Source organism: Triturus cristatus, chromosome 12 (assembly GCF_964204655.1).
Source record: "Triturus cristatus chromosome 12, aTriCri1.1, whole genome shotgun sequence".
Lineage (NCBI taxonomy): Eukaryota > Metazoa > Chordata > Amphibia > Caudata > Salamandridae > Triturus > Triturus cristatus.
In genome coordinates, this window is record NC_140595.1 from 234,776,636 (window position 1) to 234,792,140 (window position 15,505).

The 15,505-nt window shown below is 42.4% G+C and overlaps 1 protein-coding gene across 2 annotated transcripts in view; it reads right to left on the reverse strand.

The window, feature by feature from the left end:
* Positions 1-15,505, reverse strand: part of CTCF (CCCTC-binding factor) — a 656,010-nt gene that overhangs the window by 317,095 nt on the left and 323,410 nt on the right. For both annotated transcript variants that reach the window (XM_085636797.1, XM_085636796.1), the window contains exon 2: positions 3,651-4,440. In XM_085636797.1, the coding sequence (XP_085492923.1) occupies positions 3,651-4,431 (781 nt within the window). In that variant the 5' untranslated portion in view covers positions 4,432-4,440. The remainder of the gene's footprint in view (positions 1-3,650; positions 4,441-15,505) is intronic.

The following is a 15,505-nucleotide window of genomic DNA, read 5'->3' on the forward strand; positions in this document are numbered from 1 at the left end:
ATTTTCATTTTTTCCTATATTTAACTGTTAGTTTCTATGAAGAAACCTTGAAGGATCTACACAAATCACCCCTTGCTGAATTCAGAATTCTGTCTAAGTTTCTAAAATGTATAGCTTTCCAGGATCCATTATTGCTTTCATGCCCATTTCTACCATTAACTGGAAGGAGGTTGAAAGCACAAAAAAATAGCAGAAATAGGCTATGTCCCAGAAGAATGCCAAAACTGTGTAAAAAAAAAAAAAGTGGTTTTCTGACAAGTCTGCTTGTCCCTAAAAGCTGGGAAGATTGTGATTTCAGCACCACAACTCTTTTTTTGATACCATTTGCAGGCAGACGCTTTCATCTGGAGCCGTTTTTCCCCCATTTTTCAAAAAACAAAACAAAATGTAGCTGTATTTTGGCTAATTTCTGGGTCCCTTCCAGGGGAATCCACAAACCCTGTGTACCTTTAGAATCCCCATGATGTTGGAAAAAAAGGACGCAAATTTGGCGTGGATACCTCATGTGGTCAAAATGTTATAGGGGCCTAAGTGCGAACTACCCCAAATAGCCAAAAAAAGGCTTAGCAAAGGAAGGGGGGGGGGGGGGGGGGGGCTTGGCCTTGCAGTGAAGGGGTTAAGTAATTGCAAATGTACAAAAACTGAATTACTTGCCTTTTCTCTAGGAAATGTTCCAGTGTGATATCTAGGCATACCACTCTGAGGAGAAAAAGTAACTTGTAGCACCCCAGCATAGGTCCAATAACAGGTCTATAGTGCAATGGAAAATTGTAAATTACTGTCCTTTCATTCTTCCTGATATATGATGAAATGTGAACAATAACTAATTGTTAGCACGTAGGCACTTTACAAATTGTTTCTGGGTAGGTTTGCTACCGAAGGTGTTCTTGCAAAGCAGGCTGTCTGTTACATTCAATTCGGACATCCATATATGTATAAATATCTGCTGATAATTTACTATTTTAAGACCCAACAATTTTAGTCTGTATTTTTACTAATAATCAATGTTTTCTTTTTATGATAAATATTGTACAGCGATGTCTGTTTTGAGTGATGCTTTTATAGATGTTTTTCATACTTCAGAATGAAGTTATTTACAAAAAGTAACTTTAAAACTAATCTGAAAATTAACATACAACGTAATCTCAAAAGTAACTAAAGTAATTTTGACTGTCGACTTACCTGTAAACAAACCAATTGCATTTAAATTTTATTTCAACTGCAATATACCTGCATAGTTACAGGCCTTTTCTCTAAAAAATGTCTCAGTGTGATATCTAGGCATATCGCAATGAGTAGAAAAAGTAACTTAAAAAGTAATCTGAAAAGTAACGTACAAAGTAATCTCAAAAGTAACTGTAAAGTAATTTGACTGTTGACTTACCTGTAAACAAACCAATTGCATCCAAATGCATTTCAATTATTGTATTTCAACTGCAATATACCTGCCAAGTATTATAGCACTTAACTGCACCAGGCCTGGCTTGGTTCTAGAAATAAAATAACTAAATAATATTACTATACAAACAAATTGGTGTGTTCAGTCTTTGTGTGTGTGACATCACTTCTTGCCAGAGTGTGTACAATAAATGCTTAACACTACCCTCTAATAAAGCCTTACTGCTCACCCACACTATCACAAATAGAAAGTAAGGTATTATCTACTTTAACCTCTGCCTACCTTTAGGGTTCCACTGGACTCTGTATATATACCAAAGTAAGGTATAGTGTGCACAGAGCCAGCTTCCTACAGTAGACATATCCCTTTAGCACTTAAATCATCGAGACCGGCTACACAAGATATGGGATATTAAGAGAATGGAGGAGATGGCGGGCGCTACAGCGGGGAGGTCCAAAAGCTTCAAAAAAAAGAGTGTGCTCCAGTCTTGGGTTATTTAGCCAAAAAATGTATTGAGCAGATTTGCCCTAATCACTTACAAGTACTTTGTATTACACAAGACAACACCAGGAAAGAGACAGCATAAGGAGGGGCACTTCAAGTGTGTCCTTTCTATAGATCGATAGGTTGCTGACTGTGCAAGTAAATTTAATTTAGCAACTAGCGCTGAAAGTAGATGATCAAGGAACTAAAGGTTTTTGCCTGTTTATGTGATGTTTCTGATTTACTTGCAGACTGGTGGATCTAACAGTTAAAGATATAGGGGTGGAAACAAGCACTGGCAAAGCCAACAAGTCTCACCTTTGGGACTTACTGGCTTTGCCAGTTGTTTTTAGCGATACCAATACTGTACAGCATACCCCCATGCCGTCTAGCATGGTTAAAGAGAAAATATACAAAGCCAATGAGGCGGCAGAAGGCAACATTTTGTAGGCAGTGCAACACTTGCCTACAAAATGACATAGGTGTTTTATTTTTCTTTATTTGCTGATCCAAGTTGGAACAGTAAATAAAAAGAAAAAAAAATGCAAAAGTGTTTTACTTAGCATGTGTGGGAAGCAACACTGTGGGCTAGAAGCAGTGGCTGCCCCAGATGAGGGATGAGAGTTGGAAGCATAACGGGGGGGGGGGGTGTCAGTGGGGGTAGCAACTCTGAGTACGAGTTGGGGAAAAGAAAAGCAAATGGGAGAGCAATGTGGAGTTCTGGGGGCGAGGAGATAAGCCAAAAGGACGATAAGAGTGCAACTGGAGCCTGGCGGTAGAAGCACAAAGACAAGAAAGGAATGCAGGAGGAAAAAGAATATGACAGCGAGCACATAATAGAGGGGACGTGGGAGTAGCAAACGGGTGAGAGAGCAACAACGAGCGCACTGGAAGTAAGAGAAGCACACTAGGGAGACCAGTGGAAAATGGATGCATTCTTGTACAGTGCTTAAAACAAAAGAAAAGGAGTTACCTACAAGTAAGCAGCAGAAGGACACAAGTAAATTGTCCATGCTGCACTGGGTGAATAGACAAAAGATGGACAGGGCAAGCCACTGAATAAGCAGGCAAACAAAGTGACAACAAAGCCAAACAATGGTACGCAATAGGTAGGCTGAAGTCCCTCTATGTTCTTGGAAAGCCCATAATGTGTCTAAGGCAATCAGGCAGCTGTGCTGTCTAGTAGGCTCGCTCTAAAAAGATTTACTTCCTAAACAGCAGCAGACAGATTCTGTGCGCCAAAAGGTTTTCAACATAATCTGGATTTGGTTCTTAAAATAGACTATTTTGTAGTGCAAATCCTTTTCTAGTAAATGTTTTCTTGTGATTCATATTTTGGGTCTTAAAAGTTTGGAAATTTGAGGTAGGTCAAACCATGAAAATGTGACTTTACCCAGCTTCTACAAATCTCTCCTGAACGCTGGATCATACTTCTTGTCAAGTCTTATTTGTCTCAGAATGTGATAGATACTATATGTCCATACATAATATAAAGCAATCTATGCCTCATCACCTAGATGCCGAGACATCATATTCCATTTCTCAAGTCAGGAGAACCTCACCAATCTCAAGCCAACCATCAAGACTTACCTCCTGCCTTACTCGTCAGCTCCAAGTAAAAAAGACGATTTTGTATACACAGAATTAAATACGTCCCCTTTAAATAATTGTCCATTGTACCAAACAAATTATTTGCTATGGCAAGGATACATTATCTTTGCATTTATTTTGACAATGGTATGCAAACAAACTCGCCATCAGTATTTACCTTTCTTTTTAATTTTTGTTGGCTTTGGTGGTTTCATGTTTCCAACGACTTTCTCTGCATTAACATCAGAAAGCAAACCTTCCTGCTGTTCCTCTTCAAAGTCATACACAGACACATCAACATCTTTGCCTTCCTCTGTGTAACGCAGTTTGCTTTTTTTCATTCTCTTTAATTTTTTGGTTGGTGGTTGGTAGTCTGGATCCTTATGCCAGGTATTTTCTTCCTGGGGCTGAAGATCTGTTTGTTCCAAAGTCTCAACTTCACCATTTGCACCCACCTTCACCACCTGGAATCCTTCTGGTAAGGGTAAGGTATGACAGATCATAGGCTCTCCATCCTGAAGGCCATCTTTATTAATTTCATGTTCAAAAGCAGCATGAAGCCCTTCTACTGTGGTAGTGCCATCCGAGACATTCATCGTCATTGGCACTTGGACAAGCTGAAGCTCCCCAAGATTTATGGGCTGTTCTTCCATGTTGACAACCTGCAGTGTGATTATCTGGGTATCATCCACAGTGGGGTCACCTCCCTGATGGATTCCTCCCTCCAGGACTTCGGTCTTCATCTGGAGCAGTGTGGGATCAAGCTGTTCCATCATCACCATCTGAACACTGCTGTTGATATTGTGAGTCACCTCATGTCCATCCATTTGAGTTTGTACCATGCCACATACTTCATCCTCTTGCCCCCCTTCCCTGCGTCGATGATAGGTTTTTCTTTCTTTGCCTTTCATGAAGGACTCAGACTCATCCATCATGGCTGCCACCAACTCTTGCTCCATTGTGCCAATCTTAGAAATAAAACAAAATTATAAATCAGCATAATTTAACACAAAAGAGATTAGCTTTTCTGAAAAAGAACCTTATTCTGCATATGAAACTGATATTATTTGCAATTCTTTTACTGATATCAAATGACCCACTCCTATTACAAAGACATTGTAAGCTGTGCAAGTCCAAACTTATTTGTATAACATCCCTATTTTTGTTACCAAAGTAGCATTAGAATCCGTCCAATGAGTACCCCCCAACAACTACTACTGCTTCCATTCATGCATTTACCATTTTGACCAGGCTCCTATACAAAATAAACTCTCTCTTATGTTCAAATTGAAACATTATCCGGTTAGAAAGGGCAGTGCTGTCCACTGGGAGAAGACTGCAATACAAGCCTAAAGAGAGAAATAGCTATATTTATTGAAATTGGAAAGTTGCAGGAGAAAAACAAGTGGTGTTTTTTTAAGCAAGTCCAACTAAGCAGAGTACATTGAGAAAGCAAAGGTATGCATCATATAACACAAAGAATACAAGAAAACATCCCAGATAAACCAAAAATAAAATAAAAAGGGCGGGTGATTGGGCATAGTCCATGATACAGCTTCTTTGAAATAATGCATATCTCACACTGTAAAAGCCTATAAAATGTTCTCTTGTTAGCTAATCAAATTCTAAAACAACATATTTCAACCGTCCTCAAAGTTACAGGATCTTTAGGCAATACAATGCCTTGCACGACACAAAGTTATTAAATGTTAAAACATGTTGAAGCATGCCCCACAATCTTAAAAAAAAAAAATACACTGGCAGTCCCAAAATCGGCATAGGTATGTATCATGGTGAGCAAGGTTAAAGCTCCCTCTTCTGAAATGGTGCTCAGATAACCATTTTCAACCATAAATCCAGCAGTTTTGTAATTAGTCAACTGCACATTCAGCCCTCCTTCGCATGTACTTTCACCATATGCATATCGCCACAAAATAATTAACCATATCACATACATGCAGTCCTTGAATTTGCTGAAGAGTTTGTGCTTAATCTGCTAAATTTGCCTATAAGAAGCTAGAGCCCTACTTGATGCATAACATGGATTTATCTACACTCATGTTATGTTTTAACAACAACAATCGTGTCAAGGAGGCGTGGTAAAAAAAGATGGCAGCGTAGATGTGCCACGTTGAAGCTCCCAACGTGGAGGCCCAAATATCTGATCAATCCTGCGGCACTGCTTGAGCCAAGTCCCTGCAGAGTGAAGAGTTATACCCCTGCACCCTGCCTGTATTTAGGGACGGCGCCCCTACGCTTTTCAGCGGGCCGGTGGACGGTCCTGAAACTGGGCCGAGGGTACAGTCTGGTGCGACACTGTGCTATCGGGTCGGAGTTACCAGGGGGCAGACTGGAGTGCCCGGCAGGGAGATGCTTGCGCTGAGTGCTGAGAGGTGGCACCTGGGCTATCGGTGGGCTGATGCCCTAGCCGCTGGAGAACGAAGGATAGGTGAGGCAGGGGCTGTGCTGCAGCGAAGGAACGGGGAAGCAGCCCGTGTGAGTTCGCAACAGGCGGAGTGCTGACAGGGAACCGTTCTGTATACGATTCCTGGTCAGTGACATCACTCATGACTTCACTGATGACATCTCAAATGACATCACTGATGACATCATCCAGTGAATGTGTGTTTATGTGAAAATTAAATATGTTTTATATGTGTATGTGTCAAGGTCGATTGAAGAATAAGTGGGTATATAAGTGTCCAAATGGATGATTTTGTTTGTGTGAAACTGATTGTATAACTGACTGATTAAGTGTATCTTAGTGAATGCATGGGTTAGTGAGTAATCTGTGTGCATCAAAGGTTATATTAGGGTGAGAGGCGGTCTGCCACTCTATCACAAGGATGATGTCATTAGTGATGTCATTTGAGATGTCATCAGTGATGTCATGAGTGATGTCACTGACCAGGTCATGAGTGATGTAATATGTGATGTCATCAGCAGTGCATTGCGGGCGCGCAAGTTATAGTTCGCTCAACTAACTATAACAGCAAAGGTATTTTAAATGTTAATTTCTAACCATTACATCTCTGAAACCTATGGTTTGTTCAGTGAATATATATATTACCTACTGGCGGTCGCCAGTAGGTACTTATAGTTAGGACCTAGTTACCATAGGAAAATCGCAACATTCTATTCCCAATAACTTTGGCTCCGATTGACGAATCTTCGCGAAATGTTCAAAACTCGTGGGGCGCTCCAGTCCGCTCCTATCCTGAAAGTTGCAGGGTGATTCGGCAAGCGGGGGCTGAGAAAAAAGGGGGCCCCAAAACGTGTTTTCCCCACGCAATTTTCCATAAGAACCTTTAGTCGCAGCTACAGCCCGAACTGCTGAACGGAATTACACCAAATTTGGCAAAAAGGTAGCCCTTGGTTCAGAGTCGTGCCTTTTAGTTAAATGGTGTAAATCCGTTCAGTATTTTTTTAAATATTAATGGAAAAAGAAATATATATCTGGGCGGAGCCTAACCACACATCTCATTGTGAGATCTGATTGGCTGTCAGCACTTCATCCAAGAAGTGTTGGCAGCCATCTTGGGACCAATATACATGATAGCACCTCATTAAAAAGCAATGCAGTTAATAGAAGGTTTTAAGACTTTTTAGTTACATTATAAATCATTTGTTGATGGTACCATACTCATTTTAGGAATTGTGGTGTGTTCTAAGGTGATTATACCATGTGAAAAAACCTTCTGCTGGGATATTAATCATGTTTGAGAGAAAACTATTTTCTCATGCTTTTCCCACAGAGGTTTGGAAGGTGATCTATAAGCTAAACTGAGAGCATATTTTCTGTAAATTCACATTATCTTTCTCAGTCATGTGAGAATGAAGTCTGACATTCTCAGTAAAACATGTACATCCAACAAGGGCAGAGACTGTCAGTTGATTACTTTCTGTTCTACTGCAGCTTCCCAGAGTGTTCTAAAGAACGACTAGAGCGCTAACAGTTCTACTTATTACAAACGTATAGCACACCTGAAGCCATCTTGATTGGAATAAAGTTGTAACACTTAAAACATTTAATTTAAAAAGAAACAAAATGAGGGGGTTCATTTTGCCATACAAAGTATGATTAGTGCTGCAGAAAGAAAAATTAGGGCACATTTTGAGTGACTTCTCAAATCCTCTTCTATTTCATAAAAAAAATTCTGACATGCAGACTGAAACATGCACTTTTAATACCAGCAGCAGACTTCCGTGGTGAGCAGTAGCTTTACTACAGTGATCTAATGAGTAACTAGAGTCCTAACATTCAGAATTTATGGCAAATGTGTGACATATCTGAATACCTTCTTGATGGAATCAAAGTAAAGAACTGAAAGCATTTCCTACTGAGGAGACTGCAGTAAATGAGGAAATTAGGAAACTTCATGACAAATAAATCTCCCAAGATGGCCACCAGAGACAAAAGAGCCCAAATATCACCCAGATGTAGCCCACATGTAGCCCAATGACAGAAGTGTGCAAAACATGTATTTTCTGTGTTTTTGCAGTTTTATATAGTGCAGACTTGTCAGGTATTGGAGTGCTTTACATGAGCATTGGTTACATCACACAAGAACAAATTCATTTTGGCTGTAAACATGGGGAGATTAAGTGATTTGACCAGAATCACAGAAATGTCGAGCTGAAGCAGAAACTCCAACCTGGTTCCCCAGTTGCAAAGTCTGCAGCTCTGGAAGTAACACCACATCCTCTCCCCTAAGTGCAACACTTAATCAAGTGGTCAACTGGATAAAAAAAAAAAAAGATAACAAATAATTTAAAAGTGCTTTGTCGCTATTTGAAAACTCAGAAAATATGTCCTCAGTTTCGTTTTTTTAGAGCACTAACCATAATTTTGATGCAAATAAGACCCTCTCATATATGTAATTTCTAAAGGAAATGCTCTAGGTATTACAGTTTTGATTACACAAAGATGACGTCAAGCGTTCCACACTTTTGTAATAAATATAGAATGTTACCAATCTAGTTGTTCATTAGGATACTGTTGAGAGGCAGAGGCCAGGGGCACGGACTCTGAAAATTGAAAGCAGGTAGGAGGATGCAGAGGCAACAATTTGACCACACTGGGCAGGCAGGAAGGGCAGTGGAAGCACAACAGACTATGGAGGGCAGTGGAAAGGAGGCAGGGGCAACAAACCAACAATACAGGGCTGGAAAGAGAGGCTGTGGCAATACAATAGACCATTGTGGGCAGAAGGAAGAGGCAGTGGAAGTACAACCATACATGCCAACAGACCCGATTCAGCCAGGAAACGTCCAATGTTTTTAAGCCCAAATGGGCTTTATTTGATCGGTCTCCTGTCTACAATCTCCTCTTTTTCAATGTAAGTCAAAGGGGAAAATCAATACCCAAGTTTTATTTTTCTAAATCTCTCTCTTACCAAGTTCAAAATGTTAGCAAGTATGGTACATTGGAACATGGAAGGCAGGAGGAATTGGGGTAGGGACATGGACTCGGATAACAGAGGACAGGAGGGACATCGAGAGGTGCACCAAACTGACCCTACAGGGCAGGCATCAGGGTCTGCAGCAGCACAATACACCACACAAGGCATGAGGGACGGGAGTGCAGCACAACAATCCATAGAAAACAATAGGGAGGGGACAGGACCATGCACATGGACAACAGAGAACAGGAGGGAAAGAGGCAATGGAAGTGAGCTGACCATAATGGACAGACAGGAGAGAAAGCTGCAGCATAACAGACCATAAAGGGCAGGAGGGACGGATCAGGGGCATTACAATGGAACAGACAAGCCAGGAGGGAGGAATTAGGGGTCTGCACAGGATGGGCACAAGAAGCAAGACACACCATGGAGAGCAACAGTGAGCCTATGATGGCATACACACAGACCATAGAGGGAAGGTGGGAAGAAGTCAGGGGCATCTAGCGGACCACACAGGGAAGGTGGGAGGGGCCGTGGCAGCACAGAAGACCATGCATGGTAAGCGGGAGGGTTTGTGGCAGCACAATGGCTATGATGGGCAAGAAGGAGGGTGCAGGGGCATGCACAAAGGACCATGGAGGATAGAAGGGAGGGTCAGGACCTGGGCACAGACAAGAGAGTTCAGGGGAAGAGGACTCAAAACAGACCACGCGGGGAAGGCAGGAGGAGCAGTTGCAGCACAACAGACCAGGGAGGGCAGAAGGGTGTGGCAGTAAAATGGACCATGGAGGACAGGAGGAAGGAGATAGGAGCATGGAATGTGGACAGGCAGGGTAGAGGTGGCAGGGACAGGTTACAGTCATCTGACAATGCTAGGCAGGTGGGAGGGGAGCGACAGCTCAACAGAACACTCAGAGTAGATAGGAGTGGCAGGTCCATGGAACATGGTGGGCAAAAAGGATGGAGCAGGGGCATGCACAAAGGCATCGCAGGGCAGGGTTAAGGAGAATAGGGACAGCAAGCTAAGCACAGAGGCTAAGCAGGAGGTCAATGATGGGGCATAGAATTGGGCAATGGAGGGCAGGAGGAGTGGACTGGTACATAATGCTAAATGGAGGGCAGTGGCAGCACATCAGACCATGCATGGCAGGAGGAAATTTATTTATTATTTATTTATTTTATGGGTTTATATCGCGCTGGACTCGACTCCCGAAGGAGTATCTCCGCGCCATAGGACGACCATATTACAGCAGAAGAGGAGGATCAAGCGGTATATCTTAGTAGTTCTGAAATAGAAAGGTTTTTAATTGTCTCCTGAAGGGAAAGTGATCATCACATAGCCTCAAAGATATAGGGAGGCTATTCCATAGGGTGGGACCAGCAACTGATAGGGCTCTATCTCCCTGTCTTGCTTTTTTTGCCCTTGGTACACATAACAAAGCCTGCTCACTGGATCTCAGAGAGCGCATGGGTACGTATGGGCAGAATTTGTTAGATAGATATACAGGGCCTCTCCCATGTAGGCATTTATGTATAACACAGCAGATTTTAAACTTCACCCTCTGTTTGATGGATAACCAATGCAACTTATTGAATAAAGGTTTAGAGGGAGTACGGGGGGGCTGGTTTAGGACAAGGCGGGCAGCGGTGTTCTGAACCACCTGTAGTCTAGAGGTGACTCCTTCATTTGCTGCCAGCAACAGTCCATTACAATAATCTAGCCTACTTAGTACCAAAGCCTGTACCAAAGTTTTTCTAGTTGGATCTGGCAGCAAAGGGAAGACTCTCCGTAGCAAACCGATAATGTGGAAGCAAGAGCCCACCACTTGATTGCCGTGATGTTTTAGGGAAAGCTCCTGGTCCAATCGGACCCCTAGATTTTTCACAACCTGTCTAGGTTGAGGGACTGGGCCAAGGTCTTGAGGCCACCAGTCAGGAGTCCACAGGAATTTGGCCTCACCGAACAGCATCACCTCCGTCTTTGCCACATTGCATTGAAGGAAGTTAGATGCCATCCAGTGAGCCACTGCTTTCATCCCCTGGGCAAAATCATTCCTAACTTTGGCAGTAAGGGTTTTAAAAGGGAAGAGGAGTTGGGTGTCATCCGCGTATGACACTGGGGTGAATCCGTAAGATCTCATGATGCCTGCTAGGGGTGCCACATAGATGTTAAAAAGAGTAGGGCTCAGACAGGAGCCCTGTGGCACCCCCTTAGAGATCTCCCTCTCCTCTGATCGATATAAACCCAAAGTGACCCTTTGAGTGCGGTCTGTTAGGAAGCTCCTCAACCAGGCTAAGGCCTTATCTTCCAATCCGATGTTAGCTAGCCTGGTGGTCATGATGTTATGTGACACTGTGTCAAACGCCGCGGACAGATCCAAAAGGACCAAGATAACAGAATATCCTTTATCCTGGAACATGTGTAGATCGTCCGCGACAGACAGCAAGGTGGTCTCGGTGCTGTGTCTGGGTCTAAAGCCTGACTTGGAGGAGTCTAGCCTGTCTGTCATTTCGATATAATTTGACAGGTGTCGGTTTACAAATTTCTCTATTATTTTACCCAAAAAGGGGAGAAGCGAGATAGGTCTTAGATTAGACAAATCCGTCCAGGGGATTGCAGTGTTTTTCCTCAATGGTCTTACCAAAGCCCTTTTCCAATCTAAAGGAACCTTCCCTGTACACAGAGAAATATTAATCAGATTCTGAATTTGGGGTCCCAGAACGTCTGCAAGCATGGGCATAATTCGTGCAGGGATGGAATCTAAGGTACTGCCACTCTTAATTTGACCAATCAATGAGATTACCTCTTCTAAGGAGATAGGAGGGAAACTTGTAAGGCACTGAGTAGATTGTGCCTGTCGTGTAATCTCGTGAGAGGTATTGTTTCCTCCTACAGTGCTCATATTTGAAGCCACAATCCTATCATAGATCCCATCTATTTTCTTCATGAAAAATAGAGAGATCTCATCGCAGAGATCCTGGGATGTGACCTCTGCGGTCTCACAGGCCACTGGCTTGGTAAAAGACTGCAAAATATTGTACAATACCCTAGAGTCTTTCCCCGCTGCTGTTAGTTGCGCTGCAATATGATTTTTCCGGGCCGCTCTAATGGCCTTGTGATATGTCTTGAAAGAGGTTCTATACTGTTCTTTGTCCTGAGGTTTTTGGGACTGTCTCCATATTTTTTCCATTTTTCTGGTTTTTTGTTTCAAAGATCTGAGTTCTTTAGAAAACCAGACTTCTTGTTTATGTGCCATGCGTGGTTTATATACTTTTTCCGGGATAACGGCGTTGATTACTGCTCTGACCGTCTCCTCAAATCTGTCAAGGGCAGTTACTACATCCCCAGTGGAATTGTCAAACGGGAAGGTTTTATATTTCTCTCTAAAAGCTTCCATAGTGAGTTTATGCCAAGGTCTCCTCTTACTGGCTAAGGCAGTCTGTACTCGTGGCTTATACCTAAAAGCAGTGTAGAATTTTAAAATAAAGTGATCTGTCCACTCTACTTGTATAGGTGTCAAACATTTAATAAATGATGAGTTCGACAGAACTAAATCTAACGTGTGACCTGCCTCATGAGTGGGCCCATGGTTCATTTTATTTAATCCCAAGGAATCTAAATCCAATAGGAGAGTTTTAGCCTCTGTACAAGTCTCGGACTCACTATGTACGTTAAAATCCCCCACCAATAGGAAGTCCTGGTTTTCTTGTATATATGGCGCTAAGGTTTCTATAAGTGTAATAGAGAAATTCCCACTTTGGCCTGGTGGACGATATATCAAAGCTCCCTTCCTCTGTTCCCTGGGTGATGAAATAATTTTAAAAATTAGTGCTTCCATCCCGGGTGTACAGATTTCATCAAGGATGATAATGTTCAGTTCCTCCTTGTGAACAATTGCAACTCCTCCTCCTGTTTTATTAGGACGGTCTAGCCTGACTATTTTATACCCCACCGGGACGCCTAAGGTAATAGCTGGGACTGAATGTGGCTTAAGCCATGTTTCTGTCAGGAAACAGATATCAGGTTTCTCAGTAGAAATAAGGTCCCACACATGAGTGGCATGCTTCGCTAGTGAGCGAACATTACAGAGCAGATTTTTACTCCCCCGGGGAAGACAGTCCACTTTGTGAATCATCGGGCCATGTATTCGCGCTTTAGAGTGTAAATTATCTAGTTCGTTCCATTGGTTGCATTCCTTTCCAAAATGTGTATGGCATACCTGACAAGTGAATGGGCCTTCTAAAGCGAGTTCTTTAACAGCATTACATATCTTCCGGGGATGCTTACTCATATCTCTCAATACCTGTGAGCTGTAAGTTCTCCGGTGACCGGGCATGGTCTCTGACCTGTGTACGGGATCCTCCATAGCCCCCCGGCCCCATCCTGTCGCGGACGGGCGCAGACGGGCTAGTCTTTGGCTCGTCTTAGGCGCAGGATGAGGCGCCAAGCTGCGCGCTAGGGACGACGAGTGGCTAAATAGCCCTCGAAGAATTGAAAGCTAGAGCGCTAACCGCTCGCCTTCCTGTGTGGGCCTGTCACTGTCCCGCCCTCCTCACCCGTGATTGGCTGATGGGTCGGACCGGGCGAGTAAGAACTTTACAAATTTTAAACAACGTCTGATCCCTCAATGCGTGCGTGAATGTATTTTTGGAACAGCGTGACACTAAATTTCTAACAGAAGGTCCCTACAGCACCAAGTTACAATTTTAAAAGGTAAAAGATTATTTTTAAAACGTTTCCTTGTGTCAACATAAAATATACATCAAGCCTTCAATTAATTCCGCTGCAGCGCTGGCGTCAAGCGGGGTCGGGACAAGCTGCCACCTATGCCCTAGGAAAGAGGCTAGTCCATGGATTCAGACAACAAAGGATAGGGAGGAGGTGGATGGGGCAGCAAGCTAACTGTTCAGAGAAGGTAGGAAGGCCAGTGGCAGAACAACTGCCACACAGGGCTGTAATAAGGGAGCAGGGACATGGACTTGGACAATGGATGGCTAGGAGGAGGGAAGGCAGGCGAAGCAAGCTTGGGTGGGGCAGCACAATGACAGGCCCTGCTTCCAACCCCCTACCATCCATTGTAATATGCATCTTACTTAACGTTAAAAAAAACTAGAAATTTGCTGAAAAAAACAAAAATTACAGGGACGGTATAGTTACACTCAGATTTCACTCATACACAACCAGTGAAATTCAGCAGTTATAGTTACCTGAGCTAACTATAACTTACACCCCCGCAATGTACTGCTAATGAACTCAGACATTAAATCATTCATGACATGGTCAGTTACATCACTCAAAACATCACTCATGACATCTCAAATGAGCTGTGAATGGAACTATAATCGCTAGAACTTTATTTAGGGATAGTGTGTGTATATTAACATCCTCTTTCGTGTAAGAACCATTATAATACGCAAGTGCCCAGATTAATATGGCCGATAGCCTTTCACTTTAAAGTAATGTGTAGTCCATTGTTTATGGTGATGTTTGCAATTCTAAGTATGTTTATTATGAATAAGTCACCTTGACGAACATACAGATATGGCGGTCACGGGGCAAGATATGCTGAAATGACATTGTGTGTATATTAACACTTGTTTTCTTTATTGTATCAATTCCTGAATTGTCACATCGTGACTAGGCCAATAAGGCCGCCAGCTTTTTGGATTAAAGTAATATGTAGTCCTTTGTTGATGTTGGCAACTGGAGGCATTTGTACATTTAAATAAGAATGCTACAATGACGTCTTGTATTTTTATCAAGGTTCGGACGAGCCGAAACGTGTGGATCACGTCCTTTGCAGATTAAATACTTCCAAACTACAACCTGAGTGCTGATTCCTTTCTTGTGAGAGTGAGAGGAGATTAAATACATATATAAAAAATTCACTGAGAAAAACCAAAAGTTTCAGGGACATTTTAGTTAGAAATTAGCATTTAGAAAACCTCAGAAATTCACTGAAAAACCACAGTTTTCATGGACGTCATAGTTAGTTGGACATTTCACTCGTACAAAACAAGAGAAATTTGGCCGTTAGTTAGTTGTGCTAACTATAACTTGCGTCCCCCGCAATGCACTGCTGATGACGTCACATTACATCACTCATGACCTGGTCAGTGACATCACTGATGACATAATCTATGTGATCATCTGATGCACCTCCTCACACCCTAAAATATAGACTACCATTCTCGAAACCATAGACACCAATAAAAATGCTATATAGCATTGACACAGTCTTTTAAATACTCAGTTAGTACCTATGCAGTCTAGGAATCCTTCTGTCTGTCCCATGCACTTCTCCATTCACCCATCCAGCACTATGTACGTATCCTATCACTCCACCAATACCTAAGCACTTATAAATTCAGCAGGCACTTTCTTTGCAACACTGAAAGTAGTCCAGTTATTAGTCGTATACTTAAGGAATGGCGTAGTCAAAAACACAAGTGCAGGTACAATATTTTGTACACTATGCATGCACACCTCTAACCAGTTACAATTTATTGATACGCTCTTCTAAATACCCAGTTAGTACCTATGCAATGTAGGAATCTTCCTGTCTGTCCCATGCATTTCTCCAATCACCCATCCAGCTCTATCTACTTATCCTATTACTGCACCAATACC